Below are 14,644 nucleotides of genomic sequence, written 5' to 3'. Positions count from 1 at the left end.
TGAAATGTGAAAATGATAACATTTCTATGTGTAAAACAAACAGGATATGAGTTGTTGGTGAAGAAAAGGTATAAACAAATGGAAATATTTTTGTTAAAAAAAAATGATAATACTGTCCTATAGTTGTTTGCTTCTGGATAGGGAAACACAGGACAAATTTGTTTGGATCCAAAAAATGATAAAACGTTTATAAAAAAGGAACTTTGAGAACAAAATTTTGTATGCTGTCAGGATTAAGATTAAACTAAATTTAATTAGGTATATAAATTCTGTTATTAACAGTAAACTGATGCAAGATTAAATTTGTTTTTTTTTTCCTCTTTGTTGAAAAAACAAAATTCTCCTGGAATATTGATCTAATTCTGATAAGAGACACTTCTAATGGAAAGCAATTGTTTTGTTTCTAATCATATTTTGACCCTAATACTCAGGATGGAAAAAATTGTCCAGTAAAGTTGTCACAGAGTGTAACTATTCATGACGCATAGCACTACTGGCTTTAATTTTACAGCTTAAAGCACATGTACAATGTTTGTGTGAAAATTGGGTACAGACGATAAAATGTGTGGCCTATAAAACATTTCCCTATGAACATACCCAGAGCCTGCTCATGGTGTCTTGAGTAGGTACCCCCTGATGTGGACAACTAGTCAAGCATATAAATAAAAAGGAGGCCTAGCACCAAGAGACATAGATGGACCCAGAGCAGGCAAACCACTCTGGCAATGCTGGAAAAATATACTGATTATCAACACTCTCTATGGAAAGAGTTGCAACTTAAAAGGGGAAAATGATGGATGAAGTGCTCACATACTGAGGTATGGGGAAGTCATTCTGACCTATACATGATTAAGTTTGAACTTTAGGCTAAATAAAACAGCCTGTTTGTGGCCTATTAAACAGACATTGTACATCAGCTTTAACCATGAAGACAGAACAGTACAAAGGTGCATTTTGATTATACTCCTCATTGTAATATGTCTAGTAATTTTCAAATGTTTGTCCAGGTACTACTAAAGTTTATTGCCTTTCCTGTTCTGTACCTGTCCCTCCTCAAGACTGAGAATATCAAAGAAAACGGGGGACTGAAATGGAGCAGGACCCTGTGGTCCCCGTCCCCGGCCATGTCCTCTGCCTGCCTTTCATCTGTGGAAAACTTTAGTCTAAGAATAAATTTAATCAGAGAAGTGAGAAATGTGGGAACAAAGGAAAACAGTCAAAGGAGGCTAATAATAATGTGGTCATTAAGCACAGCCAAGGACCTTTAGTTCTTTCTCAAGAGCTGTAAGGTAATGTTCTGAGCCATATCCTGTAGCTGTCTTATAGACACTAAAACCCCAGGTGGAGAAGTTAACTACACGATGAGCAGGCTGTACCCACGACACGAGCTGCCACACTGGCCTCAAAGAAATGGCAACAAACACACCCTGGAACTGAAGATTAACCATACCAACCAAGATGACGCCGGTTAGACCACTGATGCCATTTTGAAGATGACTGCTGGAGATGACTGTGCTGTCTCTGAATGCAGTCCCCCCACTCTGTCTATGAAAGCTCTCACCCCTGCTTACGAAGGGGCGGGGGAGTCAGCCTTTGGACAGATGTCCACCCCTCTCCCCCCACCACTGCTGGCATCTGAAATAAGGCAAACTTTCCTCTCCACCAACCAATAAGCAGCCGGACCACACACTTCTTTTGAGAACACAAAGAAACTGTAAAAAGACATCAGAAATGAATATTGGGGTTGGGGGTTTCCTTTCCTGGCGGTGCAGTGGATAAGAATCTGCCTGCAAATGCAGGGGATACAGGTTTGATCCCTGTTCTGGGAAGATCCCACATATCACAGAGCAACTAGGCCTGTGCACAACTATTGAGCCGTGCTCTAGAGGCGGGAGCCGCAGCTGCTGAGCCCCAGCGCCCTGGAGCTTGCGCTCCTCAGGAGAAGCCACTGCCACGAGCACTGCCCACCGCCACTGGAGAGCAGGCTCTCCGCAACCAGAGAAAGCCCGTGCAGCAAGGGAGACCCAGGACAGCCAAAAAAGAGGAAAACCAGTGGCAGGGAAGGGAAGAAGTGGGTGCAGGAGCAGAGTGATGACAGAGGAGATGAAGGCTCTTAATAACCTTTTAAACCACGTGAATGTGTCATCCATTCAAAAATTCTTCTGGAAAAATTACATTCACCACTGTTTAAAACGAAGTGTGTAGTTTTCCAAATATTTGGCTTTTGTTACTGATTTCCAGTAACATCTGGTAGAAAACCTGGAATCTCCCGACTGACGAAGGACCACAAGGCATCCCCAGATAGAGAAACTTGGACAGACGTCCCATCTAGGCTACTGCCCAAGTAGGGTGTTTGTTTTAAAAATGCAGTTTGTCACTCTCAAAATATAGTCAGTAACTAGAACTGACTTATTACCTAACAGAGGTCCTTAAGTCAGGGCTTGCTCTAGCAAATAGTTTATAATTCATACTATAGCTACTGAAGAGCTCTTCAACATGTGGGCCCTCAAATTGTCTATGTTGAGTCATTTGTACAGATTTTCCTGACCCAGAACCCCAGAGAAATCTATAAAACTCCAACCTATGCACCCAAGGGACAACACAGCTGAAATTTACAACCGACTTTGTGTTTCCTCTGGGATTATCAGCTTCTTTCCCCTATACCCACCCTGGCCCAAAAAATATCCCGTTTGTGATGGGTAAGAGAATTTGTAAAATCACCTAAAATTCTACGCTCTTAAAACCTTTCCTCTCCTCATTGTATCTCAAAGCTAAATAACCTTCACTGGCATGTTTCTAGGATAATCAGGTGTCAGTTATAGTTATTATAAGTAACATCAATTACTGAATAATTAAGTTTTTATGTCCCAGTTCTCTTGAGAAAAAACATAAGATGGCTCAAAGGATCTTTAAAAAGCTTTGGTCTTGTAAGCATCTATCTTAAAGAACGTCTAAGAAATGCCGTTAGCCATGAGTAAACAGCTGCTTGTGATCCACCCATACCTTCTCTTTGCTTCTTTTTCTTGAGGAGTTGAGGGGAGATGTGACCCGCACTGCTTGGAGAATTCTTCCTCATCAGCATAGATAGCTGTGCTGTGTAGAGGAGGGTCTACAAGTGATTAAAAATATATATATATATTTAGAAGTCTGGTCATCTGGGAAGTAATCAAGTTTGTCTCTTTACACTGGCATACAAAGCAACCTGTTTACATGGCTAATAAAATCAAAACCAATTGCACAGGCTACTTCTGATCTCACACCTCAATAAGAACAAATGTAAACCATTTCACCAATACATACATGGATAGTCATCCTATAACCTTAGTGTCCTTATAGATGATACAGAAACTTTTAAATGAGCTAAAAGATAAGCATAAACAGGATGTCTGACATTGCTCCATCATCCTCTGGAGCATCACACGCTACCTGGGAGACACTGCACGAACTCCAAACCCAAGGGCCCGGGGTGCCTGGCCACTCCCCTGACTCTCTCGCCCCACAAAGTGCCTGGCGAGGGCGGGCTCAACACCTGTGGACGACTGGCCCTTTGGGGAGGATCCGGGTCCTCCTGCATATTCCTTCCCTGCTCCTCCCCTCTGCACTGCCAGAGCATGGAGAGAAGCAGGAAAAGTTCACTCAAATCAAGACACAGGAGAGGAGACCAAACGGCCTTGGTGGGAAGACACAGAAGAGATGCTGAGAAGGATGCTCCTACCTGCTGAGGAAACAGGGGTCACAGGAGAGGCCTCAGCCCTGGGGCTAGGCCTGTGAAAGGCAGGGAGGAAGGGAGGGAGGAGGGAACAGCTGCAGGGGTGCCTGGAAAGAGCCAAGCACCCAGTTCATGCTCAGGCTTCACCACGAATGCACAATAAACAGCTGTTTAGATTATGAACAGAGCAACTGCACAATTTTAAAGTTAGTAATATACTTGGTACTGACCTCAAACTAGGGATTGGAAGGACTGATGCTGAAACTGAAGCTTCAATACTTTGGCCACCTGATGTGAAGAGCTGACTCATTGGAAAAGACCCTGATGCTGGGAAAGATTGAAGGCAGGCGGAGAAGACAGCAGCAGAGGATGAGATGGTTGGATGGCATCACTGACTCGATGGCCATGAGTCTGAGCAAGCTTCAGAAGATAGGGAAGGGAAGGACAGAGAAGCCTGGCGTGCTGCAGTCTAGGGGGAGCTCAGAGTCAGTAGGACATGACTGAGTGACAGAACAACAACTAAGAAAAGGATTTATTTACTTTAAAACTACTGGGAATAACAAGGGGAAAAAAAGAAAACTAGACCAATTTTTGAATCTCCATATATAACCAGTCACATGAGCTGGACTCTTACCTGTCAACAATAAAAAGATAAATAACCTGATTTCAAAATGAACAAAATCTTCAAAGAAGATACAAGAGTACCTCGTTTTACTGCACTCTGCTTTATGGCACTTTGCAGATACTGCACTGTTTACAAAATGAAGGTCTGCGGCAACGCTGCACTGTCAGGTGATGATTAGGTCAGTTAGGACTGCCACAAACCTCACCAAAAGCCCCCGATAACCCCTAACAAGCTTCATGACTCCCGATTAAGCAAAGACGGCCACTCCAGTAAACACCCTCAGTTCAGTTCAGTCGCTCAGTCGTGTCCGATTCTTTGCAACCCCATGAATAGCAGCATGCCAGGCCTCCCTGTCCATCACCAACTCCCGGAGCTTACCCAAACTCATGTCCATGGAGTCAGTCATGCCATCCAGCCATGTCATCCTCTGTCCCCCCCTTCTCCTCCTGCCCCCAATCCCTCCCAGCATCAGAGTCTTTTCCAATGAGTCAACTCTTCGTATGAGGTGGCCAAAGTACTGGAGTTTCAGCTTCAGCATCAGTCCTTCCAATGAACCCTAGAGCGCCCCAAAAAATTACACTACCGTTCCAGCAAGAATTTTGTCTTGAGGCTATAAAAATTGGCTATAAACTCATGAAGATGGTTGGCTTTCCCTGGTCTGTCAGGAGGTCAGTCTACTGCACTCGCAATGTCAATATTACCTCTGCTCTTTGTTCTTAATAAACCCACTCCCTTCTGAAATGTTCTGTATCTGGAAATTCTTTTCAAACACACACTCATATCGCCTCAACACTAACTCCACTAAAGCCTTTGACTGTGTGGATCACAACAAACGGAAAATTCTGAAAGAGATACAAATACCAGACCACCTGACCTGCCTCCTTAGAAACTTGTATCCAGGTCAAGAAGCAACAGTTAGAACCAGACATGGAACAACAGACTGGTTCCAAATTGGGAAAGGAGTACATCAACGCTGTATATTGTCACCCTGCTTATTTAACTTATATGCAGAGTACATCATCTGAAATGCGAGGCTGGAAGAAGCACAAGCTGGAAATCAAGATTGCTGGGAGAAATATCAATAACCTCAGATATGCAGATGACACCACCCTTATGGCAGAAAGTGAAGAGGAACTAAAAAGCCTCTTGCTGAATGTGTAAGAGGAGAGTGAAAAAGTTGGCTTAAGGCTCAATATTCAGAAAACGAAGATCATGGCATCTGGTCCCATCACTTCATGGGAAATAAATGGGGAAACAATGGAAACAGTGTCAGACTTTTATTTTTGGGGGCTCCAAAATCACTGCAGATGGTGACTGCAGCCATGAAATTAAAAGATGCTTGCTCCTTGGAAGAAAAGTTATGACCAACCTAGATAGCATATTGAAAAGCAGAGACATTACTTTGCCAACAAAGGTCCGTCTAGTCAAGGCTATGGTTTTTCCAGTGGTCATGTATGGATGTGAGAGTTGGACTGTGAAGAAAGCTGAGCACTGAAGAATTGATGCTTTTGAACTGTGGTGTTGGAGAAGACTCTTGAGAGTCCCTTGGACTGCAAGGAGATCCAACCAGTCCATTCTGAAGATCAGCCCTGGGTGTTCTTTGGAAGGAATGATGCTGAAGCTGAAACTCCAGTACTTTGGCCACCTCATGCAGAGAGTTGACTCAGTGGAAAAGACTCTGATGCTGGGAGGGATTGGGGGCAGGAGGAGAAGGGGACGACAGAGGATGAGATGTCTGGATGGCATCACCGACTCGATGGACATGAGTTTGAGTGAACTCCGAGAGTTGGTGATGGACAGGGAGGCCTGGCGTGCTGCGATTCATGGGGTCTCAAAGACTCGGACACAACTGAGCGACTGATCTGATCTGATCTGATAGCAATAATTATGTTTTGAACATCCGTTTAAAACACTCTGCAAATTTTGGTAAATTGAAACTAAATTAAGTTCAACGACAGGAATTCATTCAAAATCCAGGCCTTTTCAAATAAGATAAAATATTGGGAATATTAATTTATACACAGGCCCAAATTTACCAACTTTTGTCTTCTTGTGAGAGAAAAACTAAAGATGCTTTGTGCCACCTTGAGATGTCCTTCACCAACCTATGGAATGCTAACGTAGAAGACAGTTCATGGCTGCTTAAGGAAAACAGGATGTGTGTTTTCAGAAAAGACGGTATGAGAAATGGAAATGCATATTGTTGAAATGGGAAAAGGTGCCTTTGCCCTGGAACTGGCTATTTCTGAATGGGGAAGAATAAGGGACAAAATATGGCTACAGAAAGTAGTGAATGCTTGTAAAAGAGGAACATTGACAAAGGAATTTTGTATGTGGTCAAAATTTTCTCAAGTAGGATTAAATGAGGTAAACACATTTTATTAAGAATAGGTTGATGTGAGACTGGATTTGGTTTTTCTCTCATAAGGGAACGAGGTTTTGCTGGAACATGCCTTTTGATATCAGATCACATGAGTTCCTATGCCCTTAAGGGATCGGTATTTATTTTTGAAAAATTTTTTCACCTTAGCTCAACAAGTCATTGTTTGACTCTATGATTCTATCTGACTAGGTGTTTTAAAACTTTTTGAGAGGCTTCCCTAGTGGCTCAGTGGAAAAGCAACAGCCTGCAACGCAGGGGATCCCAGTCCCATCCCCGATCCTGGTTGGGGAGGATCCCACATGCCATGGAGCAACTAGTCCGTGCGCCACAGTGCTGAGCCTGTGCTCCAGAGCCCAGGAGCCACAACCACTGAGCCACGCTCTCAGAGCCTGTGCTCCGAAATGAGGGGAGGCACCACAATGAGAAGCCCGCACACGGCAATGAGAGAGGAGCCCCTGCCCGCTGCAAGCAGAGAAAGCCTGCTGCAGCAACAAAGACCCAGCACTGCCAAAAATAAAATTAAACACCATTAAAAAAAAAAAAAACTTTGAGATTTTTGATAGACTCCTCAAATATCAAAATTGAACTAAAGTTCTTTTGACCTAAAGATACTTTGGGGTGCTTCAAAGGGTCCCTGGAGCACCCCAAAGAAAGATCCTAAACTAACTGGGTTCATTTGGTATGTTAAATTATGTGGGAAACATTGTCTAAATTCAATGTTACCTGCATCAGATAGAATCATTATCCTCTCCCTGATTTTCCTGAAGCCATCCAACAGACAGAAGAAAGGGTTTGCGTTCTTCTGCTGTCTAGTCTCTCACCTTACTCCAGGTCCAAACTATCCCCTGTGGGAATACTCCCACCTCCAGGCCCTCCTTGTCTAACACCCATGGCCTTTTCCACTGCATCCAACCTCAATTTCCCCTCGGAGAGGCCCTGCAAGTCCCCCAGGAGTTCACTCTGCACCTCCAGGACGTCCTTCACTCCTCTACTTGCCAGCACTCACACAGTGACAGGCTAACTACCAGGCTGGCCACTTGTAAGCAGCCCAGATCCTAGGTTTTACAGATGCTCCCCATCAAGGAGTACACCCCAACACAGGGAAAACTGTCACAGGACACGAGCTTCATGGACAACAGATCCCCAAGTGGAGTCTGGCCAACACACTGCACTGCTTCAAATGGCCCCTACAGGTGCCCCTCACTGGAGGGCCTGGGTTGACCAGGGATGTCAGGTTACAAATGAAAGGGAGCAGAGACTCTCAAAATCCCATAAGATGAGAAAGGAATTCAGAAGACACTCCAACTTCCCTCCTACAAAAACCTCCAAAGGACTGTCTCCAGGACTCTGGACTTCAATTCTAGAAGCACTCTTGGTTGCAGGTTACTCAACATGGCAGGATCCTCTTCTAAGCCATAAGAAACACATCTGGAACGCATACTCAGTAGTAGTAGTGTTAGTCGCTCAGTCGTAGCCAACTCTTTGCAACACCATGGACTATAGCCCTCCAGACTCCTCTGTCCATGGGATTCTCCAGGCAGGCATAATGGAGTGGGTTGCCATTCCCTTCTCCAGGGGATCTTCCTAACCCAGGGATTGAACCTGGGCCTTCTGCATTGCAGGCAGACGCTTTAACCTCTAAGCTACCAGGGATCCCCTTTAACCTTCTCCAATTTTCAGAGGTGAAACAAAGGCTCCTCTGCTTCCCCAGAGCCACCAAGTTTCCAGATCCCTATGACCAATCCCCAAATCCATGTTCCTATGTCCCATATACCCTTCATCACCCCTGAAGGGAGACTGACTGCCCCCAGGGTAAACTCACAGTGGACTTCCTATCAACCAGGATCAGAGAAAATATGCTCTGGAAGGGAAGTGACACGCAGTGAAGGGACAGTCCGAGAACACGCGCCATCCTCTTGAACTGATTTAGTCCAATGCTAAGACTGGGCCGGTATACTGAAGACAGCAGTCAGTTTGTTGCAGGGTTTCAGGCCCTAACTCTGGCCTTTGACTGGGAGGATGTCCAAACAGTCCTACTAGAATACTTGCTCTGGACCTGAGGAAAAGCAGAGCATGTGGGCAGCAGTCCAGTGGCATAGTACCAGCTTGACCAACCCGAACATTTTGTTATGGATGGAGACGCGGTCCAAAGTCAGGAGCCCCACTGGTATTGTGAATCCAGGGATGGGACAGAAGCCATGAAACACGTGATCCATTGTGCTATTTGAAGGGATGAAAAAACCTATCAAAAATGCAATTAACTATGAAAGGGTTCAAGGAGTGACCCAAGAAGAAAAAGAAAACCCAGCCTTCTTTCAGGGACCACTTGTGGAGGCTTCTGGAAAACTGATTAACACTGAACTCTTCAATCCCAAGGGCAAATCCCAGCTATGACAACATTTGATCAGTCAGTCTGCCCTTGATACTACACAGAAACTCCAGAAGGTACAATTACGCAACAAACCCTGATGACCCAACTCCTAGAGGTGGCCTTTGGGTATTTAATAATGGAGTTCAAGCTGAGTAGAGAGAGAGCCCAACATGAGGAAGACAGGCCAGGGCTCAAGCTAAACTGATGGGGGGATTCCGGGGGCTCACTCTGAGATGTCTATCTGCATCGAGGGGCTCTGGGTAGTTCCCGACATGACAGCTAAGAGGATGGATTTTTAATTGATACCTGAGCCACTTACTTCTTCCTGATTTTTCAAGCGGGGCCTCTTTCCTCCAAAAGCTGCCCAGTGACGGCTGTTGATGGAAAGTCTCTCATCCATTACCTCACTGGGCTTCTCCCGGGCCAATCTGAAGTGTCTGAAGTCACCTGCCTTTTTGGTTGTCCCTCAGTGTACTAATAGAGAGGGGACCTTCTGGGTTCCCCTGGGAGCAGTGAACAATTAGGATACCTCGAACAGCCCCATATTTTGACTCTGACTACAGGAGGCCAATGAAAAGAGCAAGGTCCTATTCCCAGCCATATTCTACAAGGAGTGAACCCGCATTTTGGGAACAATGCGTACCCAGGAGGGCCATCAATGCCCAACCTGAAAGAATCAGCCTTAGGCCAGAAGCCACTGTCCCTAACAAGAGACAATATCCCATGAAGCTAGAAACAAAGGTTTACAACTCCTCATCCATAAATTCTTACATGGCCTCTCGGTGCCATGCCAGTCTCTATGCAATACTCCTATTTTCCAGTAATTAAACCAACTGGGGAAAGTAGAGTGGTACAAGACCTTAGAGCAGGAAATGATGCTGTGGGCCCTATTCACCCACTGTGGCCAATACTTAAAAAACAATTAGCACAATGCTAAATGGTTTACTGAGCTCAACCTCAAGATCCCTTTTCTTGCATCCAAGCCTATCCCCCCTCACAACTGTTTGACTTCCACTCAGGCCAAATACGGAGAAGGCAATGGCACCCCACTCCAGTACTCTTGCCTGGAAAATCCCATAGATGGAGGAGCCTGGTAGGCTGCAGTCCATGGGGTCTCGAAGAGCTGGACACGACTGAGCGACTTCACTTTCACTTTTATGCATTGGAGAAGAAATGGCAACCCACTCCAGTGCTCTTGCCTGGAGAATCCCAGGGACGGGGGAGCCTGGTGGGCTTCCGTCTATGGGGTTGCACAGAGTCGGACACGACTGAAGTGACTTAGCAGCAGCAGCAGCAGGCCAAATAGCAACAATATACTTGGACAGTATTGTCTCAGGGGTTTCAGGACAGCCTACACTCGATCTCCCAGGCCCTAAGGACGTAACTATGGGAGACACACATAAAAGAACGGGCTGTTCTACAGTCTGTACACGACATATTAATATGAACCTCCCCATGGGGCTCTCAGATCAAAGCACTACTTAGATCAAAGCCATGATGTCCCTGGGGCTACAGAGCCTCTCAAAAGCATGACAAATCCCCAAGCAATCAATTAAATATCTGGTATATACTATAAACCCCAGGAATAGACAATTATCTCCATATAGAAAACAAGCTATATTTGGACCTAAGTACTGCAAAGATCTGCCTACAATGCAGCAGACATGAGTTTAATTGATTAGTCAGGAAGATCCCATGGAGAGGGAAATGGTAACCCACTCCGAAATTTTTGCCTGGGAACTCTCCAGGGCAGAGGAGCCTGGCGAGGTGCAGCCTACCGGGTCTCAAAAGAGTTGAACCCAACGACTAAACATCTCTGTTACCTGAGGAAACCAAAGTTGAAAAAGACACATGTACCCCAATGTTCACTGCAGCACCATTCACAATAGCTAGAACATGGAAGCAATGTAGATGTCCATGGACAGATGAATGGATAAAAAGCTATAGCTGCTGGCTCAACAGTAAAGAATCAGCCTGCAATGCAGGAGACGCAGGTTTAATCCCTTAGTCAGGAAGATCCCATGGAGGAGGGCATGGCAACCCACTCTAGCGTTCTTGCCTAGAGAATCCCATGGACAGAGGAGCCTGGCAGGTTTCAGGAAATAGAGTTGGACAAGACTGAAGAGACTAACCAGCAGCCACAGCAGTATACACAATGGAATATTCAGTTCAGTCCCTCAGTCGTGTCCAACTCTTTGCAACCCCATGGATTGCAGCACACCAGGCTTCCCTGTCCTTTACCAACTCCCAGAGCTTGCTCAAACTCATGTCCATTGAGCTGGTAAAGCCATACAACCATCTCATCCTCTGTTGTCCCCTTCTCCTCCTTCCTTCAATCTTTCCCAGCATCAGGGTCTTTGCTAATGAGTAAGTTCTTCGCATCAGGTGGCCTGATGCTGGAGTTTCAGCTTCAGCATCAGTCCTTCCAATGAATATTCAGGACTAATTTCCTTTAGGATGGACTGGTTGGATCTCCTTGCAGTCCAAGGGACTCTCACGAGTCTTCTCCAACACTACAGTTCAAAAGCATCAATTCTTTGACACTCAGCTTTCTCTATGGTCCAACTCTCACATCCATACATGACTACTGGAAAAACCATAGCTTTGACTAGATGGACCTTTGTCGGAAAAGTAATACCTTTGCTTTTCAATACACTGTCTAGGTTTGTCATAGCTTTTCTTCCAAGGAACAAGCGTCTTTTAATTTCATGGCTGCAGTCACCATCTGCAGTGATTTTGGAGCCCCAGAAAATAAAGTCTGTAATTGTTTCCCCATCTGTTTGCCATATGTGATGGGACTGGATGCCACGATCTAAGTTTTCTGAATGCTGAGTTTTAAGCCAGCTTTTTCACTCTCCTTTCACAATGGAAAGGAGAAATCTGGAAAGTAATATTTCACAATGGAATATTACTCAGCCATAGAAAGGTACACATTTGAGTCAGTTCTAATGAGGTGGCTGAACCTAGAGCCTATTATACAAAGTAAAGTAAGTCAGAAAGAGAAAAACAAATACTGTACACTAGCATATATATATGGAATCTAGAAAGATGGTACTGATGAAATTATTTGCACGGCAGCAATGGAGAAACATACAGAGCACAGACTTATGGACACGGGGTGAGGGGGAAGGAGAAGGTGAGATATATGGAGAGAGCAACATGGAAACTTAACATCACCATTTGTAAAACAGATAGCCTATGGGAATTTGCTGTATGGCTCAGGAAACTCAAATAGGGGCTCTGTATCAACCTAGAGGGGTGGGATGGGGAGAGAGATGGGAGGGAGGTTCAAAAGTGAGGGGACATATGTATACCTATGTTTGATTGATGATGTTTGGCAGAAACCAACACAATTCTGTAAAGCAATTATCCTTCAATTAAAAATAAATTAAAAAAAAAGACACATCTCTACCTTTTTGCACATGATAGGATTTTGTAGAGTTTGGATTCCAAAATTTGGGCCAATGGCTAAGCCTCTGTATCAAGTGACTAATGCTCAGATATAGAACCATTACTCTAGAATGAGGAATAAGAAAAGGCTTCACATGATTATACAACCAGACCCTCACCAGAGCCCCTGCTCCCGGTCACTCCAATCTGAAAGCGCCATTCATCCTGTATGTGGCTGAAAAGCACGGCACTGCTCTGGGGTTCTTATACAGAAGCTGGAGAAGATTCTGAGCCTATTGGGCATTTTTCCAAACAGCTAGATCTCATGGCCCAAGGTTGGCCTGGCTGTCTCCAGGCAGTAGCCGCCATCGATTAGTGGAAGATGCTAACAAGCTTACTTTTGGACAGAAGCAGCAGTCCAGTCCCGTCATCAAGTACAAGGGATTCAGGAGATTACAGGTCACTACTGGCTAACTGAAGGCCGTCTTACTAATACCACGCTGTGATCCTTAAATCATGAGAACTAACCTACAAAACTTTCCATACCCTCAACTTGGCTATGCTCAAGCCTGATGAGAGCCCACAGCTAACAGACTCTTGCCTCAGAACCCTTGACCAGGTTTATTCCTGCAGGCCTAATCTAAGAGACCAAGCTACAGGAAACCGAGGACAAATGGTTTCCTGACAGCAGCAGCTTTATTAAGGACGGAGTCAGGAGGGCAGGAGACACTATCGTGAGTGCTGAGTGTTCAAGAAGCAAAACCTTTCCTGGCCTACACTCCAGCCCAGAAGACTGAACCGACAGCTCTCAGCTGAGCCTTAACCCTAGAGAAAGGATAAATTATAAACATATACAAGGGCTCATGCTTTACATGCTAGTGGAGCTATCAGGAAAAAAAAAAGAAAGAACTTTCAAGTACAAGAAATTCCTCTATAAAGTACGAGGCTGAGACTTTGCATTTGATAGCAGCAGCTCAAAAACCAAAATACGTAGCAGTCATTCACTGCCACAAGCATCAAAGGGAATTTCTCAAATTATCCAAGGAAGCAACTGGGCAGATTGGGATGCAAAGAAAGCAGCTCTGATGCCCATAACAGAAATGGCATTGTTCCCAGGCCTTGTTCCTTCTACCATTACACTCAGACACTCAATTTCCAAAGCGACCTGGCAACGAGACCAAGGGGGAACAAAAGGTACAGTTGAGCACAATTGTGCGATAGTTTGAACAGTCTTTGGCATTTCCTTCTTTGGGACTGGAATGAAAACTGACCCTTTCCAGTATTGTGGCCTAAATTTGCTGGCATATTGAGTGCAGCACTTTTATAGCATCATCTTTTAGGATTTGAAATAGCTCAGCTGGAATTCCATCACCTCCACTAGCTTTGTTCATAGTGATGCTTCCTAAGGTCCACCTGACTTCACACTCCAGGATGTATGGCTCTAGATGAGTGATCACACCATTGTGGTTTCATTAAGACCTTTTCTGTACAGTTCCTCTGTGTATTCTTGCCACCTAGTCTTAGTATCTTCTGCTTCTGTTAGGTCCATGCCATTTCTGTCCTTTATCGTGCTTATCTCCAATTTACTTGAAGAGATCTTTAGTCTTACCCATTCTATTGTTTTCCTCTATTTCTTTGCATTGTTCACTTAAGAAGGCTTTCTTATATTTCCCTGCCATTTTTTGGAACTCTCCATTCAGATGGGTATATCTTTCCTTTTATCCTTTGCCTTTCACTTCTCTTTTCTCAGCTATTTGTGAAGACTTCTCAGACAACCATTTTGCCTTGCTGTGTTTCTTTTTCTTGGGGACGGTTTTGGTCATGGCCTCCTGTACAGTGTTATGAACTTTCACCCATAGATCTTCAGGCATTCTTTCTATCAGATCTAATCCCTTGAATCTATTTGTCACTTCCACTGTATAATCATAAGGGATTTGATTTAGGTCATACCTGAATGGCCTAGTGGTTTTCCTTACTTTCTTTAAGTCTGAATTTGGCAATAAGGAGTTCATGATCTGAGTCCAAAGAAGGGCAATGCCAAAGAATGTTCAAACTGCAGCACAACAGGGCTCATTTCACACGCTAGCAAAGTAATGCTCAAAATCCTTCAAGCTAGGCTTCAACAATACATGAACCGAGAACTTCCAGGTGTACAAGCTGGATTTA

At 44.5% G+C, this 14,644-nt stretch overlaps 1 protein-coding gene and 1 non-coding gene across 3 annotated transcripts in view; both read right to left on the bottom strand.

Moving 5' to 3' along the window:
• Positions 1-14,644, bottom strand: part of CENPU (centromere protein U) — a 46,100-nt gene that overhangs the window by 21,092 nt on the left and 10,364 nt on the right. For both annotated transcript variants that reach the window (XM_055567425.1, XM_055567426.1), the window contains exon 4: positions 3,004-3,109. In XM_055567425.1, coding sequence (XP_055423400.1) covers positions 3,004-3,109 — 106 coding nt within the window. The remainder of the gene's footprint in view (positions 1-3,003; positions 3,110-14,644) is intronic.
• Positions 8,298-8,370, bottom strand: TRNAC-GCA (transfer RNA cysteine (anticodon GCA)). Its single transcript has one exon. It is a non-coding gene; the product is annotated as a tRNA-Cys (tRNA).

The sequence above is a fragment of the Bubalus kerabau genome, chromosome 2 (genome assembly GCF_029407905.1).
Source record: "Bubalus kerabau isolate K-KA32 ecotype Philippines breed swamp buffalo chromosome 2, PCC_UOA_SB_1v2, whole genome shotgun sequence".
Taxonomy (NCBI): domain Eukaryota; kingdom Metazoa; phylum Chordata; class Mammalia; order Artiodactyla; family Bovidae; genus Bubalus; species Bubalus kerabau.
The sequence above is the reverse complement of the archived record's forward strand: the minus strand, read 5'-3'. Positions and strand labels throughout refer to the sequence as shown.